At 50.1% G+C, this 14,600-nt stretch overlaps 2 protein-coding genes across 3 annotated transcripts; both read left to right on the top strand.

Moving 5' to 3' along the window:
* The first annotated feature begins 281 nt into the window (after positions 1 to 281).
* On the top strand, positions 282 to 6,067 carry LOC141569576 (uncharacterized). The gene is made up of 6 exons (XM_074323296.2): positions 282 to 303; positions 1,055 to 1,549; positions 2,056 to 2,202; positions 2,955 to 3,080; positions 3,806 to 3,982; positions 5,930 to 6,067. The coding sequence occupies exons 1-5, from the start codon at positions 282 to 284 to the stop codon at positions 3,823 to 3,825; spliced, it is 810 nt and encodes a 269-aa protein (XP_074179397.2). The 3' UTR covers positions 3,826 to 3,982; positions 5,930 to 6,067.
* A 698-nt stretch (positions 6,068 to 6,765) lies between these two features.
* GPKOW (G-patch domain and KOW motifs) lies at positions 6,766 to 14,239 on the top strand. 2 transcript variants are annotated; one of them, XM_019714335.3, is made up of 11 exons: positions 6,890 to 7,344; positions 8,088 to 8,242; positions 8,342 to 8,466; positions 10,235 to 10,344; positions 11,091 to 11,301; positions 11,771 to 11,903; positions 12,584 to 12,710; positions 12,892 to 13,015; positions 13,109 to 13,178; positions 13,702 to 13,787; positions 13,883 to 14,239. In XM_019714335.3, the coding sequence occupies exons 1-11, from the start codon at positions 7,169 to 7,171 to the stop codon at positions 14,015 to 14,017; spliced, it is 1,452 nt and encodes a 483-aa protein (XP_019569894.2). In that variant the 5' UTR covers positions 6,890 to 7,168; the 3' UTR covers positions 14,018 to 14,239. The 2 variants fall into 2 exon arrangements, with proteins under 2 accessions (XP_088650837.1, XP_019569894.2); XM_088794711.1 differs by lacking the exons at positions 13,702 to 13,787; positions 13,883 to 14,239 and adding an exon at positions 13,412 to 13,663 and having other exon boundaries at positions 6,766 to 7,344.
* Positions 14,240 to 14,600: the final 361 nt, after the last annotated feature.

Genomic DNA, 14,600 nt, shown 5'->3' with positions numbered 1-14,600 from the left:
GAGCCTAGGGTGAACAAAAGACTGGGAAGGGTCTCCCAGACAGAGGGCAAAGCATGGGCAAACGCAGGACGGTAGGACAAACAATGGGCATATATGGGGAGCTGTGACAGATGATGTGTTTGGCACAAAAGGGACAGAGCAGTGAAGGAAGTCCGATGTATCCCCCTCAGACAAGGTCAGATCAGACAACACTGGGACCCTAAAGTGGGTAAGAGAGGTTGTCCAGCCAGCCAGAATGCACATCAGGACACGGTGCATCCACAGCCCACAATGAAACAGTCATGGATCAGGTGAATGTTTGGGGTGAGCTGCCTGAGATGGGAGCTGTTGTCGCCTGGCTGCTGGGCCCTGGGCGGGTGCCTGAGGCCCTCCAGGCCTCAGTTTCTTCTTCCAAAAAGCAGCGGCCACTGGCCATCTCTCACTGTTCCCCATTCCTTCTCCACTACAGTAGACTGTGCCCCAGCGCTCCCCCCTTGGGGCCTGTGTCCCCAGAACCCCCTTTCAAACCTAGAAGACGCCCCATTTCTCTCCTCTCATTGGCTGGCATCCCCTCTCACCCAGGTGCCTTCAAAGCCTCCTCAAGTGCAGGCCCCTACCACCCCTCCAGTCTCCGGGAGACCTGCCCTTCCCTGGGTTTTTGAGCACCCCCAACCCTGTAAGACTCAGGGCCCCAAGCCCTCCCATAGCCAGAAAGGCTCCAAGGGCGCCCCCTTCCCAGCCCACCGTACTCTTCCAGTTCTCCAGTAGGGATCTGGCTTAGGCAGACGCTCACTGTAAATTTACTGAGTGCCTACTATATGCAAAGCTCTGCCGGAGGCTGCAGAATTCCCAGGTAACAGGCTCCAGTTCTGCATCCGGGTTTTTAGGAGTCAGGGCTCCGGCGGGGCCTTTAACTTTTCTGGGCCTCGACTTCCCCTTCTCACACGTGGAATAACAACATCCCCTGGGTGGAAGGTGGAATCCAGCCCAGGGCCCTGGGATAGCAGAGGCACGCCCCGAGGCTGAGCGAGGCCAAACGCTGGCGCCCAAGCCAGGCCTCCTTGCCTGCGGCCAGGTAGGTCACCGTGCGGGCTGTGGCGCCGAGCACGGGACAGGTCGGCCTCACCGCGTCTAGACCCGGGCGGCCAGCCAGGTGAGCGCGCGCGGGAGCTCAAAACGCGTCGCTGGCGGCCGTGCGTCCACCCGAGCGACTCCAAGTCATGGAGCCACGCGCGGGGGTCGCCACGGACCCTAGGGGGAGCAGAGGAGGTACGGGGGTGGGGATGGGGTAGGCGCTTCCCCGCCACACCTCGCCCCGCCTGTCTGCTCCTTCCAGTTCCCTTCCGACAGGTGGTAAACAAGGCAGGCCTGGTGCCCGCGAGGCGGCGGCGGCGGCGGCGGCGGCGGGTATGGACCCAGCGACCCCGGCTGGGCTCGTGGCCCGCTACCCGCACCCACACCCGTGCCGCAGGGCCGCGCACCGGCTTCGGGGGCTCTCAGGGGTCTCCGGAGATGCGCCGGAGAGGTCTGCCCGGGGTCACTGGGGACACCTGGGCACTCACGGTCTCTGGTGAATTGAGGGGGCTTAGGCGGGGGCCTCTGGGGATAAGTGGAGGGGCGGTTGGGGCTACGTGGGCCACCAAGGTTGCCTAGGGTATCTGGAGGGGGAGTCGAGGGTCTCAGGGCCACAGGGGGTCAGACCGTGTTCTCTTGGGACATCTGGGGGAATCGGGGTCCCTCTCGATATTGCGGGGTTAAGAGTTTGGAATAGGAGGTTATGAGGGGGCAGTCGGAGACGTCCAGAGATAGTCACAGAGTGTTCGGAGTGTCCAGGAATACTGCGGTCAAACAGCTGTCTCTAGGGATATCGTGGGGGCCGGCGGGGGTCCACGCGCGTACCCGCGATGGTTGGGGGTCGCGGGAGATGACAGGGACAGTCGGCGACCTCTGGAACTATGGAGGGAGTGGTCGGGGCTCTGAGGATCCTAGGGGCATTCTAGTCTTCGGACGTCGGGGAGTGTGGGGGTTCGCCGAGGCTCGGGGTGGGTGTTGACCGGTTCTTTCCCCCCCTCCCAGGCCGCCGCCCTCCCCAGCGGGCGAGCCCCAGAGCCTGGGGGCTCCTGGCGCGGCTGGATGCGCGACCCCTGGCGGCCAGAGCTGCGGCGGACGTGGCGGTACTGGTACGCAAGGCGGGCGCCACATTGCGCCTGCTCCCCAAGGACGGTGAGTGTCGGGGGCGGGGCCTCCCCGGGGGGCGGGGTTGGAGTACAGCTGAGTTCTGAGGTGGCAGGTGTGAGTTAGGGGAGCGGGGCTCGGAGGAAGATTCGGGGGGCGGGGCCTTGGGGTTATCCTAGCTTATTCCTCTAGGAGGTGACCCTGGGAGGGTTACTGCAGGACCGTAGGTGAGTGTTGGAAGATTAGATGAGGGTGCGAGGATGGATGGTTATCCCCAGCGAGGTCAGCGAGGCTTAGAATGGCATTTCTGAGAAGGCGGGGCCTGGAGCGTGTTGGTGGCCGGCACTTAGCCAAGGGGTGGGACTGGAGTGCTGTCTGGAGGGTGGGCCCTAAAAATGCAGTGTGGGCGGGGCTCGAAATGTCGGGAATGGCTGAGGTGTGTAGGCTAATTAGAGGGTGGAGCCTGAAATGTTCAGGAGTCGAATCCTGGAGAGTGCGCCCTCCCGGGTGGGCCTAGGCTGTTATTTGAGGGGCAGGGTCTGCGTGTTTAGAGGGGAGTAGGAAGGTCTGGAGGATGATTCAAGCAGCCGGTCCCAGGGTTATTACTTAAGAAGGCGGGATAAGGACAGTTATTTCTGTGGGCAAAGCCTTGAAAGGACACTGCTTAGGTAGTTAAATGGTGGGCAAAGCCCTATGTAAGTTCAAAGAGATGAAAGCTAGATTGTTAAATTAGGGGGCGGGGCCTACGTGGCTTCTATGGAGAGTCCCTAACAGCTTTGATAGCCTCTGTCATCCCCCAGCAGGTAGCATGTTGGACTGTAAAGACAGTAATGTGAAAAATAAAAAAGACAGTAATGTCACGGAAAATCTCCTGTCATGGAAGGCCCCCTTGCTTCCCACTCAGAGTTCCCAGCATGGCAAACACAGTAAGTTGTGAAATACCTTGGATTTTTTGCGGAGCTTAAAAACTCCATGAGCTGGAGACTTGCTTAAGGAACCTTGGGGAGGGAGAGGATAGCTTAAGAGGATGGGAGCTGCAGGAGAGCAATGGACAGGGCCAGCCTGAGAATCCAGCACAAGTCAATGTTGGATGTCTCTCCATTTATTTAGGTCTTCTGCAATTTCTTTCAACGATGTTTTGTAGTTCTCACAGTACATTTGTTACACTTCTTTTGTTAAATTTATTTCTATGTATTTTATTATTTTAAGGCTTTTGTAAATGGAATTATTTTCTTAATTTCGTTTTTATTTTGTTTATAGAAATACAATTGATTTTTGTATATTGATCAATCCTGTAACCTTGCCAAACTTGCTTATTAGTTCCGATAGCTTTTTAGCTGATTCCTAGAATTTTCTATAGAATGTCATCTGCAATAGAGATGGTTTTACTTCTTCCTTTCCTATTTGGATACCTTTAATTTCTTTTTTCTTGCCTATCTTCCCTGACTAGAACTTCAAGGACAATATTAAATAGAAGTAGCAAGAGCAGCATTGTTGTTATGTTTCTGATCTTGGATAGAAACTATTCAAAATTTCACATTAAGAATGATTTAGCTGTCTACTGAACCCATTGCTTGTGATAGTAGATCAGCTTATAATGTTACTGGGGTTACCTTGTATGTAAAGAGTGATTTTTCTCATTGGTTACCAGACCGAAGTCCGTGTGCCTGATGCTTGGACAAAACTCAAAACATCATAGAGTTTGGAGTAAGGAAAGGTTTATTGATTGAGAAGGCACCAAATGAGAAGATGGGAAACCTCGTGGTGCTTCAATGCCATCTTGCTCGCTGGACCAGGCCAATGGTTTTTAAGGGGCAAGGGAGAACAGGTACGTGGAAGTTCTGGTAGGGCAAGTTTTAATTAGAGGAACTTGGATCTTGGCCATTGATGGTAAAGGTGCATCAACACCGGATCTTCCTGGACAATGGAACTCTTGGCTTCTGAAAGGGTTCTGGTGTTCAAGTGCCGGTTATGTCCTGGTTCTTTGATTCCATGAGTTGGGGGACAAGACTTTGGTTTCAGGTGCAGCTGGAGGCTAAAGTTCTTTCCTCTGCACATGCCCTGGCTGCAGACTTGCAGTCTTGGTCTGTAGTCTCTGAAAAGCAACTCAGTATCTCTTTGAACAGGATAGGACCGTTTTGAACTTGTTCTGGAACTACATTTGTGCTTGCTATGTTTTCTCTTTGGATTTCGATATTTTGACTATGATATGTCTGGGTATTAATCTCTTTGCATTTATCCTACTTGGAGTTCATTAAGCTTCTTGAACATGTGGATTAAAGTTCATTAACCAAATTTAGAATGTTTTTAGCTATTATTTCTTAGAATAATTTTTCTGCTCCTCTCTCTGTCCCCACTTCTTCTGATACTCCCATTGGCACATATGTCAGTGAACCTAATGGTGTCCCATATTTCTCTAATGCTGTGTTCATTTTTCTTGATTCCTTTTACTGTCTGTTCTTCACATTGCATAATCTGTATTGATCTCTCTTCTGGTTCACTGATTTTTTTTTCTGCCAGTTCAAATCTACTATTGGCCCTTCTGGTGAATTATTTTCATTTTGGTTATTGTACTTTTCAACTCTGGGATTTCCATTTGGTCAGTTTTTTTGGTAATTTTATTTCTTTATTGACATTTTCTATTTGATGAAATACTGTTACATACCGTGTTTCCCGGAAAATAAGACCTAGCTGGACAATCAGCTCTCATGTGTCTTTTGGAGCAAGAATTAACATAAAACCTGGTCTAATTTTACTATAAGACCTGGTACAATATAATATAATATAATACCGGATCTTATATTAATTTTTGCTCCAAAAGGCTCTTTAGATCTGATTGTCCGGCTAGCTCTTATTTTGGGGGAAACACAATAGCATACCTTCCCTTAAGTCTTTATACATGATTTCTTTTACTTCTTTGAACAAATTTATAATAACCACTTTGAAATCCTTATCTGCTAGGTCTGACATTTGGGCCCTCTAACAGGCAGTTTCTGTTTCCTTTTCCCCACCCACCCCCCACATATGGTTCACACCTTTTTGTTTCTTTGCATGTTGCATAATTTGTTGTTGAAAACTGGACATTTTATATAACATTGTAGCAACTCTAGGTACTGATCTGCCCATTTTTGTTATTGTTTGCTTATTTGTTTAATGACTTGATTACACTAATTTAGTCAAATCTGTTTCTGCCTGATGAACCTCTACAGAGGATTCAGCCTTGGGCATGAGCACAGACGCACTGAAATGACCTTACTTTTATCCAGGCTCTCTTTGTTTCTTTCCCTGATGTCCTAGTTTAATTTCTGGCTGGTCTGCCTGTATTGATACCATACCCAGCTGTTAATCTAAACTAATTTTTGACAATGCCCTAGGGCATAATTTGTTCCATAGTTTTATCCAATTAAAGTCAGGCCTTTTGTATGTGGTAGGTAGGCTTTGAGGGTAGTCTTTGCAGCTTGTTCTGACCTTAGAAGGGCTCTCCTTAGCTGTTTCTTTCCTGTTTTGCTTGTTGCTATCATGGAGATACCTGCCTCCTCTTAATTGCTCACAAAGCCCTTGTGGACAAAAAAGGGAGGGGCACTGTAATAAATCTAATCAAAAGTAACCTCATATGGTGATCAATCATAAATTCCTAATTGGGTAGGTCATGGTGGGTAGTCTCATCCCAGACATATAACTTCTTTAGTAAAAGGTTTATCTTGGCCTTAAGCAAGCCCCATCCATTGTTTCTGTGCATCTAAGTTAATACACCTTTGAAATGTCTCTTTTTCAGACCCCTGAAGTGTAACCACCCTCAAGAGAGCACATAATCTTGTTAACTATCCTGTAGGTGGATGTGGATGAAGAATATACAGGAACTCTCTTACTATTTTTAATTCTAAAATTATTTCAAAATAAAAATTAAAAGACGTTTGTTGTTGTATATTTTGAAAACCACAGTGGCTACTCTTTTGAGATTCCAGGGCCCTTTCCAGGATGCCTAGGGATTCTAAGCCTGGAAACATGGCCATGAGATTGATCAAATAATGGGCTTCCTGTTTTCAAGACCATCCTCTGACCCCACCATACGATTCTACTTTCCAAACATTGTGACTATATCCCCATTTCATGTCGTTATATTTATAGCTTCACATTTAAAGGCTCAAGTATACGAGTTCCACCCAAGACATGTACTATAATTCCTTTTGCCTCATCCCCTTCTGTTGTTCATTTAAGAGGTCTTCAAGATCTTGCTACAATAATAGTATGATGAATCTCATATAAAAATCCTTTTGCACATCGTCAGTGATTTCTTTGGGATGAATTTTTTGTAGATTTGTAGTATTCTTTCTTGTGACTATTTGTTTAAGTAACAGTCTTCTACTTTACAAACTCTTAAGGTCATACACAAGGGGAACCTGTCTAATCTTTTGAAGACTTAGGACCTGGGTCTCACAACATATTTAATGTTGATAGGAAATATTTTTAAATATTTGTTTAAGTGTCATTGCTCCCCACTGCACTATGAGGCTCTAGAACGGAGGAGGTGCATTTTTTATTAATAGTTGAATCCAGAGCTTGTCCAGTATTAAATCTGGTATCGGTAGGCACTATTTACATGGCTCTATTATTATTTTTTATGGTACACGACTGACATTCACACTTTTTCTTAAATGATTTATCTTACCTACACTTCTCACACCAGTAGGGCACAGTTACGTGCACACAGTAGGCGATCAATAAATACTTGTCAAAGTATTTACACGAAGGAATGAATATCTGCTAAGAATGAATCAGCCTCCTACCACGCCTACCTCCCTGAAGAACTACATTTCCCTATATGCTTAGCGCGACGCGCTCCTATGAAGTAAAAAGGGCGACAATTGCTTCCCACCGCGCGCTTTCACCTGTCGATGTCGCAGTATTTTGTGGGAAGGTAGGTAGTTCTAGCGCTAGTCGTCAGGCCCCGGGCAACCCGAGCCCAAACTAACCTTCCCAGCAAGCAGCTCACCGGCCTGAGAAGAGGGGCAAGATGGCGGATGCGGAAGAAGGTGTTTTGCGGCCAGCGGGAGCCTCCACTGCCCCGATTTCGTTCAGCTTTAGTCGCACGTCCGCCCGGAGACGGCTGGCGGGCACAGGAGACGGCGCGGGTGCGGCACCGGAGGAGAAGGATTTCTTGAAGACCGTGGAAGGGAGGGAGTTGCAGAGGTGAAGCGCCGAGTCTTTCATCCCTTGGAAGTCGGTGCGGTGGGTGCAAGTGGGAGGGTGCAATCTGAGTTGATTGTCTCGGTGACAGTGACCTGGAAAGCCTGAATACCGCCAGAGGAAATTCGTGGAGGCGAGAAGGCGGGAGTTTGTAGGACAGGTGGAGAAATTGAGCCTGATGGCCGTGGGGATTGACAAGAGAGGATGGATTCCTGAGAGAGAGTGTCTTTAGGACTTAGGAACCCTGAGGTGTGTGCGTTCTGAGAGAAGGAAAAGAGGAGAGAATTACAGGACCCCTAATGTCTCAACTGATGCGGTGGGGCTTCTCTGATACGGGGAAACGGGATGGAGCGACAGGTTCAGGTTGGAGGATGCCTTCATCAGCTTAATCCGCAAAGGAGAGTCTGAGGGAGGGACTTCCAGAAGAGAATCAACCAGCTAAGGAAGCAGGTGTGGAGCCTGGAGCTGGGGAGAGAATCCAGGCTGAATATAGTCATTTGTGGGTCATTGTGGAAGCCATCGACTGAAGACTGATTCCCCAAAGGCACAATTAGGAGTTGGGGGTAGAGGAGAGAATCCAAAGAAAGTACCATCAGAGACATAACAGGAGAGCCAGACAGAACTGAGGGCGCTGTCCATGGGACTTGGGGTGAGCTTGACTCTTGTGTTTTCTCTGAATGAAGGGGTGTGGCTCAACCCACTGACCATACTACTCTCCCAACTTCACCCTTCTGTGTTCCCATTAGTGTAAAGCCCTCCGAAGCCCCCAAGGAACTCGTCATCCCCTTGATCCAGTATGGCCATCGCAAGCAGCCACCAACCCAGGCCCCGGGGCCATCCACAGATATTGAGGCCGTGGGGGATGGGGTGCTGTCCCAGGCTGTGAAGGAGCTCATTGAGGGTGAGTGATCCCCCATTTGCCTTGTCCCAGTAAAGGAAGAACAGGAGGAAAATGGAAGGGTAGGGTGGAACCTCATTGCTCCCTCCCATTCTTCCTTAGAATCCAAGAAGTCTCTGGAGGAGAGCGAGAATGCAGGTGTTGACCCCACGCTCGCTATCCCCATGATCCAGAAAGGATGCACCCCCAACGGGGAAGGCACAGACAGTGAACCCCAGGCTGAGACAGTGAGCTGGCCCCTCGCCCCCCTCCTCTCCCAGCCTCTTCCCTGTCTGATAGGCTTGCCTGCGTGCACACAGCAGAAGTCTGTGTGTGTATGTGATGATGCATACTACTTATCCCTCCTTCCATCCTTTGGAGTGTTTGAGGAACACCAAGGAGACTGATGTAACCGAAGTGGAATGAGGGAGAGGGAGGGGTCGTAGATGAGCTCATCAGTGGGAATGCTGAACTAGGCAGGGCCTTGTGGGCCGTGGTGAGGATGTGGATTTTACTCTGAATGAGATGAGAGGGCTCTGAGCAGAGAAAGGACACGACTTCTGTTTTGACAGGATTTCTCTGGCTGCTGTGAACAGAACAGACTAAGTAAGCAGAGGTGGAAGCAAGGTGACCAGTAGTCCACCAGTAGTGATGGAGACTGAGACCAGAGTGGTAGGAGTGAGGCCTGGAAGGACAGGTAGGGTTTAGTGAGAAAGGGGAGAGCAGGGTGAGTACTCCTAATGGCAGCAATGACCCAGACCATGGCATGATGTCAGGAAATCAATGTGGTGTGTGTCCGACAGTAAGGCAATTTATGGTGTATCTGGAGTGAATATAAAGAACTGAGGGAGTGATGATGGGAGGTAAGGGGTGTATATACATAAGTAACCAAGTCTGTCTTTCATACCCATGGACCCTCTTTTCACCTCTTCATTCACAGTTTGGTTTTTGCAGTGCTTTGGAGCCTGATTTTCCTACAGCCCCAGACCACCATCTCTTTTGACTGAACTTTCTTATTAGCCTTCAGATGTCCTCTGGTTTCTTTCATCATAAAAAAGAATAAAAAGACTTTTCACTCTCCATCCTCTTCCAGCTTTGGCCTCATTTCTCTCATTTTTCCTCCTTGCTCAGCTTTCCACATCTCAGTTGATCACATTTACATCCATCCTTTCTCTTACTCAGCCTAAAAACCTTAGCACCATCTTTGACTCACCTCTTTATTTCATACCACAATACAATCTTTCAGCAGAATCCTATCATATTCCTTTTCAAAATACCTCTAAAATCGGAACACTTCTCCCCGTCGCCACTACCACCGTGCTGGTCTGAGCCACTAGCATCACTCTGCTGGCATCTGGACTACTGCAGTTACTGTCTCAATGGTCTCCCTTGTGGCTCCTGCCCAGCTCTCCTAATTAATCTCTTACCACCCCTCTCTGCATCCATATCTCTAGTTCAGTCAGGTTGACTTTCATGATGCTTTTCAGACATACCAGATCTTGTCCTGCTTCAGTACCTTTGCTCTTACTGTTCTCTCTGCTTGGAACACTTTTCCTTCTCATATCCTCATGGCTTTCTCTGTCATCTCCTCTGGTCTCTGCTCAAATATCAACTCAGTGACACTCCCTTCTCCATCCTTCTGCATCTCCTTAACCTGCTTTATTTTCCTTCACATAATTTATTACCACCTGACATATCCTGTTTTATGTATTTTATTTATTGTGTGTCCCGCAACTGGAATGTAAGCTCCACAAGAGCAGGAGTTTTTGTCTGATTTGTTTACTGCTTTCTCCCCAGCACCTAGAACAGTACCTGGCACAGAATAGGTGCTTTGTAAATTTCTGTTGAAAGACTGAAGTGGAGGAGTAAAGTGAGGGATGGTGAGGGGAAATCAAAAGTTACCCTTGAGCTGACTGGAAAAGAAGCAGTGAGGATCTCAGTGGGAAGTAGCAAATGCACTTCGGAGGGCCCACCATGCGCAAAGCCTGACCACCCTTCCTCCGCTTGAACGTGTAGGTGCCGGAGGAGGCCAATTACGAGGCAGTCCCTGTGGAGGCCTACGGGCTGGCCATGCTGCGGGGCATGGGCTGGAAACCTGGCCAGGGCATCGGCCGTACCTTCAATCAGTGAGTTCTGGGGTAGGGGCAAGGGGACAGTAGACAAGGCAATGAACAAGACCCCTGTGGTTACTGCCCCCCCAGAACCATCCCAGTACGGGAAGGGCACATTACCATCCTAACCAATTCAGCAGTCTCTTCCACTACTGCTTCAAACTCCTATTTGCCCTTTGAAAATCCGTAACGGGATCCGATTTATGGAAATATTATTTCTCTGGGCGTCAGCTTCCTCATCTGAAAAATGTGGATAATAACAGCACTGACTTCCTAGGTCAGTTGAGAATTGAGTGAAATTATACATGTAAAGCACTCATAGTTGGCCCTGGACCCAAATAAGCATTGACTGGACATTTACCGTTATCACGTGGACTTACGTTCCCTTCACAGTTCTGAACTCCAAAGAATTTTGAAAAACAAGTATTTTTTTCATAAACCCTTTGGCAGCCAAATGTGATCTGGATTGACATTGAATTTTTTATGGTCTGTTTCTCCTGTTTGGTGTGAATATTTGTATGATTTCCCTTGTAGAAATATTAGTGTATTTGGTTACACTTAATGGATGGTATATACAACATGTTATTAGGTTGAACCAAATGAAATTGCCATTTCTATAGGTCAAAAACAGTCCCAACATAGGATGGGGAAATATATTATTGAACATATTGGTAGGGTGGGATTTGGCGAGGGATACAGGGGAGTGGGGCATTGAAGGCCATTGCATCCCCCAACAAGCCCATATTCTGTGCTCCCTGCAGAGTGGTGAAGCCCCGTGTCAACTCACTGAGGCCCAAAGGGTTAGGGCTGGGCGCCAACCTGACTGAGGTCCAGGCCCTGGCCCCCACAGGGCCCCACCGCCTGCTGAGGCCAGATGAGCAAGAGAAGGATAAGGAAGACGAGCCTCAAGGCCTGGTGCCTGGAGGAGCTGTGACGGTTCTTTCTGGCCCTCACCGAGGCCTCTATGGGAAGGTAAGAAACCAAGATGTGCCTGGAACCCAAGACAGGCAGCAGAGAAGATTGATGTGAGATTCAGAGGGCGGCAGAATTAGGTGTGGGGTAGAAAGGCTGGATGGAAGTCTTTGTCTTTTAGGCCTGCCTGGCTTGTTGCCTCATTCGGTAACTCAGGACCACTTTCGGGGCCTTTCTGAGCCTCAGTTTCCAATTGAAAGGAGAGGTCATACCACAAGTCCCTGAGGATTAAATGCTTAAAATATGTTCAAGCCCCACCGTCTGGTAGGGGAGACATAGGGATCTGGCCTCGTCCCCAACCTCAGGGGTTACAGTCTGCTTAGGGAGATACAGTGACCAGGCCCAGATTCAGCCCTCCGGGGTCAGTTTGCTGGGGGAGGCACAGGGGTCGGGCACCTTGGAAAGAAGGGTGAATAGTTTGGTCCTAGGAATGTAGGTCGAATTCACTCAGCTCCTTCCTCCACTGTAGGTGGAAGGCCTCGATCCTGACAATGTTCGGGCCATGGTTCGTCTGGCTGTGGGGGGCCGCATGGTAACTGTTAGTGAGTACTGCCTGCGGCCTGTCTCCCAGCAGGAGTTTGACAGGAACTCCTTGGATCTCAGTGAGTGAACCTCTTACCTAGCTGGAGGAGTCGGAGAAGCATTCCTGGGGTGGTTGGGCCTGTTTTTTGGGGGAGAGGGTTAGATCTGCAGAGGGCAGGGTAGCGGTCTGCCTGGCAGGTTTGCCTTCTGCTCCGTGGTCAGGACATGAAGATGCTGAGAATGAAGATAGTGGTTTCTTCAGTTTGACTGAAGAAAGTTTGGTCTCATAACCCTGGGTCTTTAGCCTTTTTCTGAAGGAGAAGAAACAGGTGCGGAAACCAAGTCTTACCCTCGGGAGGTCTTTGTCTGTTTGGGGTGATGAACCTTTCTTTTGCTAGGGAGTCAGAGCAGCTACCTAGAACAGGTCGTGACCAGAGAGGAAAATATTCTAGATGTGTCGGTAGGACGGGGCAGTTTGGCAGATAGGAGCGCTGACAGCACTCTCCTGGACTCCTAGCCCACATGGCAGTGACTCCGGTACGCATTGTCAGCGCAGGCTGGGGTGATGGAAAAGGGCTTCCCAAAGGAGGCCGAGACTGTTGAAAGAAGGGAAGAATGTTCCAATAGACCAGGCAAAGATGTGCTGATGAGAGGGGACGCTTTGGCAGATGGGAGGTGGCCTGAGGCTGAGACGTGGCCTGGAAGGAAAGAGTGAGACACTGAAGTTCTTTCCTGATTCTCCCCACACCCCCTTGAATAGGCCAGGTGAGCAAATCATCCCCAAGGCAGCAGAACGGAACAGCCTCATCAGAGAAGGCCCCCCAGGATCAGGACCTCCCCACCCGGCAGGAGGATTCAGCGAGGAAACGGAAACACCTTCCAGACCGGTGGGACTTTGGGCATCTGGGATGGTAGAAGAGGGTAGGGGTGGGGGGAGCCTCCAGCAGTCAGAGAAAGCTTCCAGGGCAAGGCAAGTGCATAGAAGGAACTAGGAATGCTACTATGGGTGGGTTTCACAGCATCAGAATGCACGTCTGACTAAGCCTGGTGTCTGTCCGCTCTCCACAGACAGGACGAACCTATAGCCAAGAGTGACAAAACAGCCCCCAGGAGTCAGCACTGGTTGCACAGGGACCTGCGTGTGCGGTTTGTGGATAAGCTGCACAAGGGCGGCCATTATTACAATACCAAGGTGGGCACCCCACAGCCTGGGTCCCCTTCCTCCCCCAGGGACTGGGCCCCCTTAACTCGCTAACATTCTCATGCCCCCTGACCCTCTTCCCAGATGACAATTGAAGATGTCCTCAGCCCAGATACCTGTGTGTGTCGGACAGATGAAGGCTGGGTTCTGGAAGGTGAGTCTGAGGGATGGGCCATTGGGTCATTATCGTCCTCGAGGCTGAGCAGCGAGGCTGGCTGAGGACGAGAGCCTACCCAGGCAGAGGCTGGGAGGTTGGGCAGAGTTCAGGTGGTTTTGCAAGGCCCAGCATCCTGTGACAGAATATTAGACTCTTATCTGAGCCCCACTTTTCCCATCTGCAAAATTAGCATGGAAATGACCTGTTTCTCCTTCTGTGGTATCTTGTAGGGGTGTGTATGGAGCTCCCTGTGCAGGGTTGGTAGGGCTTCCAACACAGCTATGGTAAGCAGCTTCTGCTGGCACCACTACCCATTGTCACCTTACATAACAGCTCCTCTAGTACGGCTGTTGCTAGGCACTGCTCCTTAGGTTTCCTCACCTGTGGAATGGGTATGGTGGGCCTCCCATCTGTCAACAGGGTGCAGAGTGGCTCCCGGGAATACAGGAAAGGCCTTTCTGACAGGACCCTGGTGGGCTGGCCCTTGCTGCAGGCCTTACTCGGCTCTCCTTGTCTGTAGGAATCAGGGAAGACATGCTGGAGACCCTTGTCCCCAAAGTGGAGGGCAACCGGGTGATGGTGGTGCTGGGGCCACTGGCTGGAAGGGTGAGTCCCAGACCTGGGAATCAGGTGGGGGGAGCATGCAGGGGATATCCCGAGGTCTGGGTTGGCCTAGCTGACTCCCCCCGCCCCTACTCTAGCTGGGCCGTCTGCTGGGCTGGGACAGAGAGCGGAGCCAGGCTTTGGTGCAGCTTCGGAGAGAGAATCGGCTGGTGGAGCTTCACTATGATGCTGTCTGCGAGTACGTGGGCCCCCGTGACTCAGATGAAGACTGACCCGTGGGCCCACCCCATCCCCGAGGCGGTTACCAGTTCTGTACAGTGTGAAAAGCCCACCTTGGTGAAGGTGGTGGGGTCGTTGTTCCATCCTGCACTTACAGTGCAGCCCTGGAACAGAGACAGGGCACGTGATGGGTGGACTAGAAGGGAGGCTAGAAACAAACCTAGTATTTCCCAGCACTTAGTATATAATAAAAACCATTTCAACTACTTAGTAAACCAGAGCGCTCATAAATGGTGTGCTGAGCTGTGAGTGGAGGTGGGAGCCACGGTGAGGTGGGAACCATTCCATTTTTCAGACCCACCACCCTGCTTGGGCTGCCAGAGAAGTTAAAGTATCCATTCGCTCACAAGCTCACTCTCGGAACACAGAAGCTATGAAATCTGTCCCCTAAGCACGTACTGTGCAGCTAGAATGCCACATCTCAGGACAACTTCCTAAGCAAGCATCCTAGCAGTGGCTCTCTTCTACTTTTCGTCCAGAGCAGACGCCCAGAGGATATCTTGAGCCGATGATGGGAGTCCAGATGAAGGGAGGCATCTACCCACAAGTGGGATGGGTTAGCACTACTTTCCAGAG

Source organism: Rhinolophus sinicus, chromosome 18 (assembly GCF_057876585.1).
Source record: "Rhinolophus sinicus isolate RSI-liver-muscle chromosome 18, RSI-T2T, whole genome shotgun sequence".
Taxonomy (NCBI): Eukaryota; Metazoa; Chordata; class Mammalia; order Chiroptera; family Rhinolophidae; genus Rhinolophus; species Rhinolophus sinicus.
Note: the sequence above shows the minus strand (reverse complement) of the source record. Positions and strands in the feature narration are given on the sequence as shown.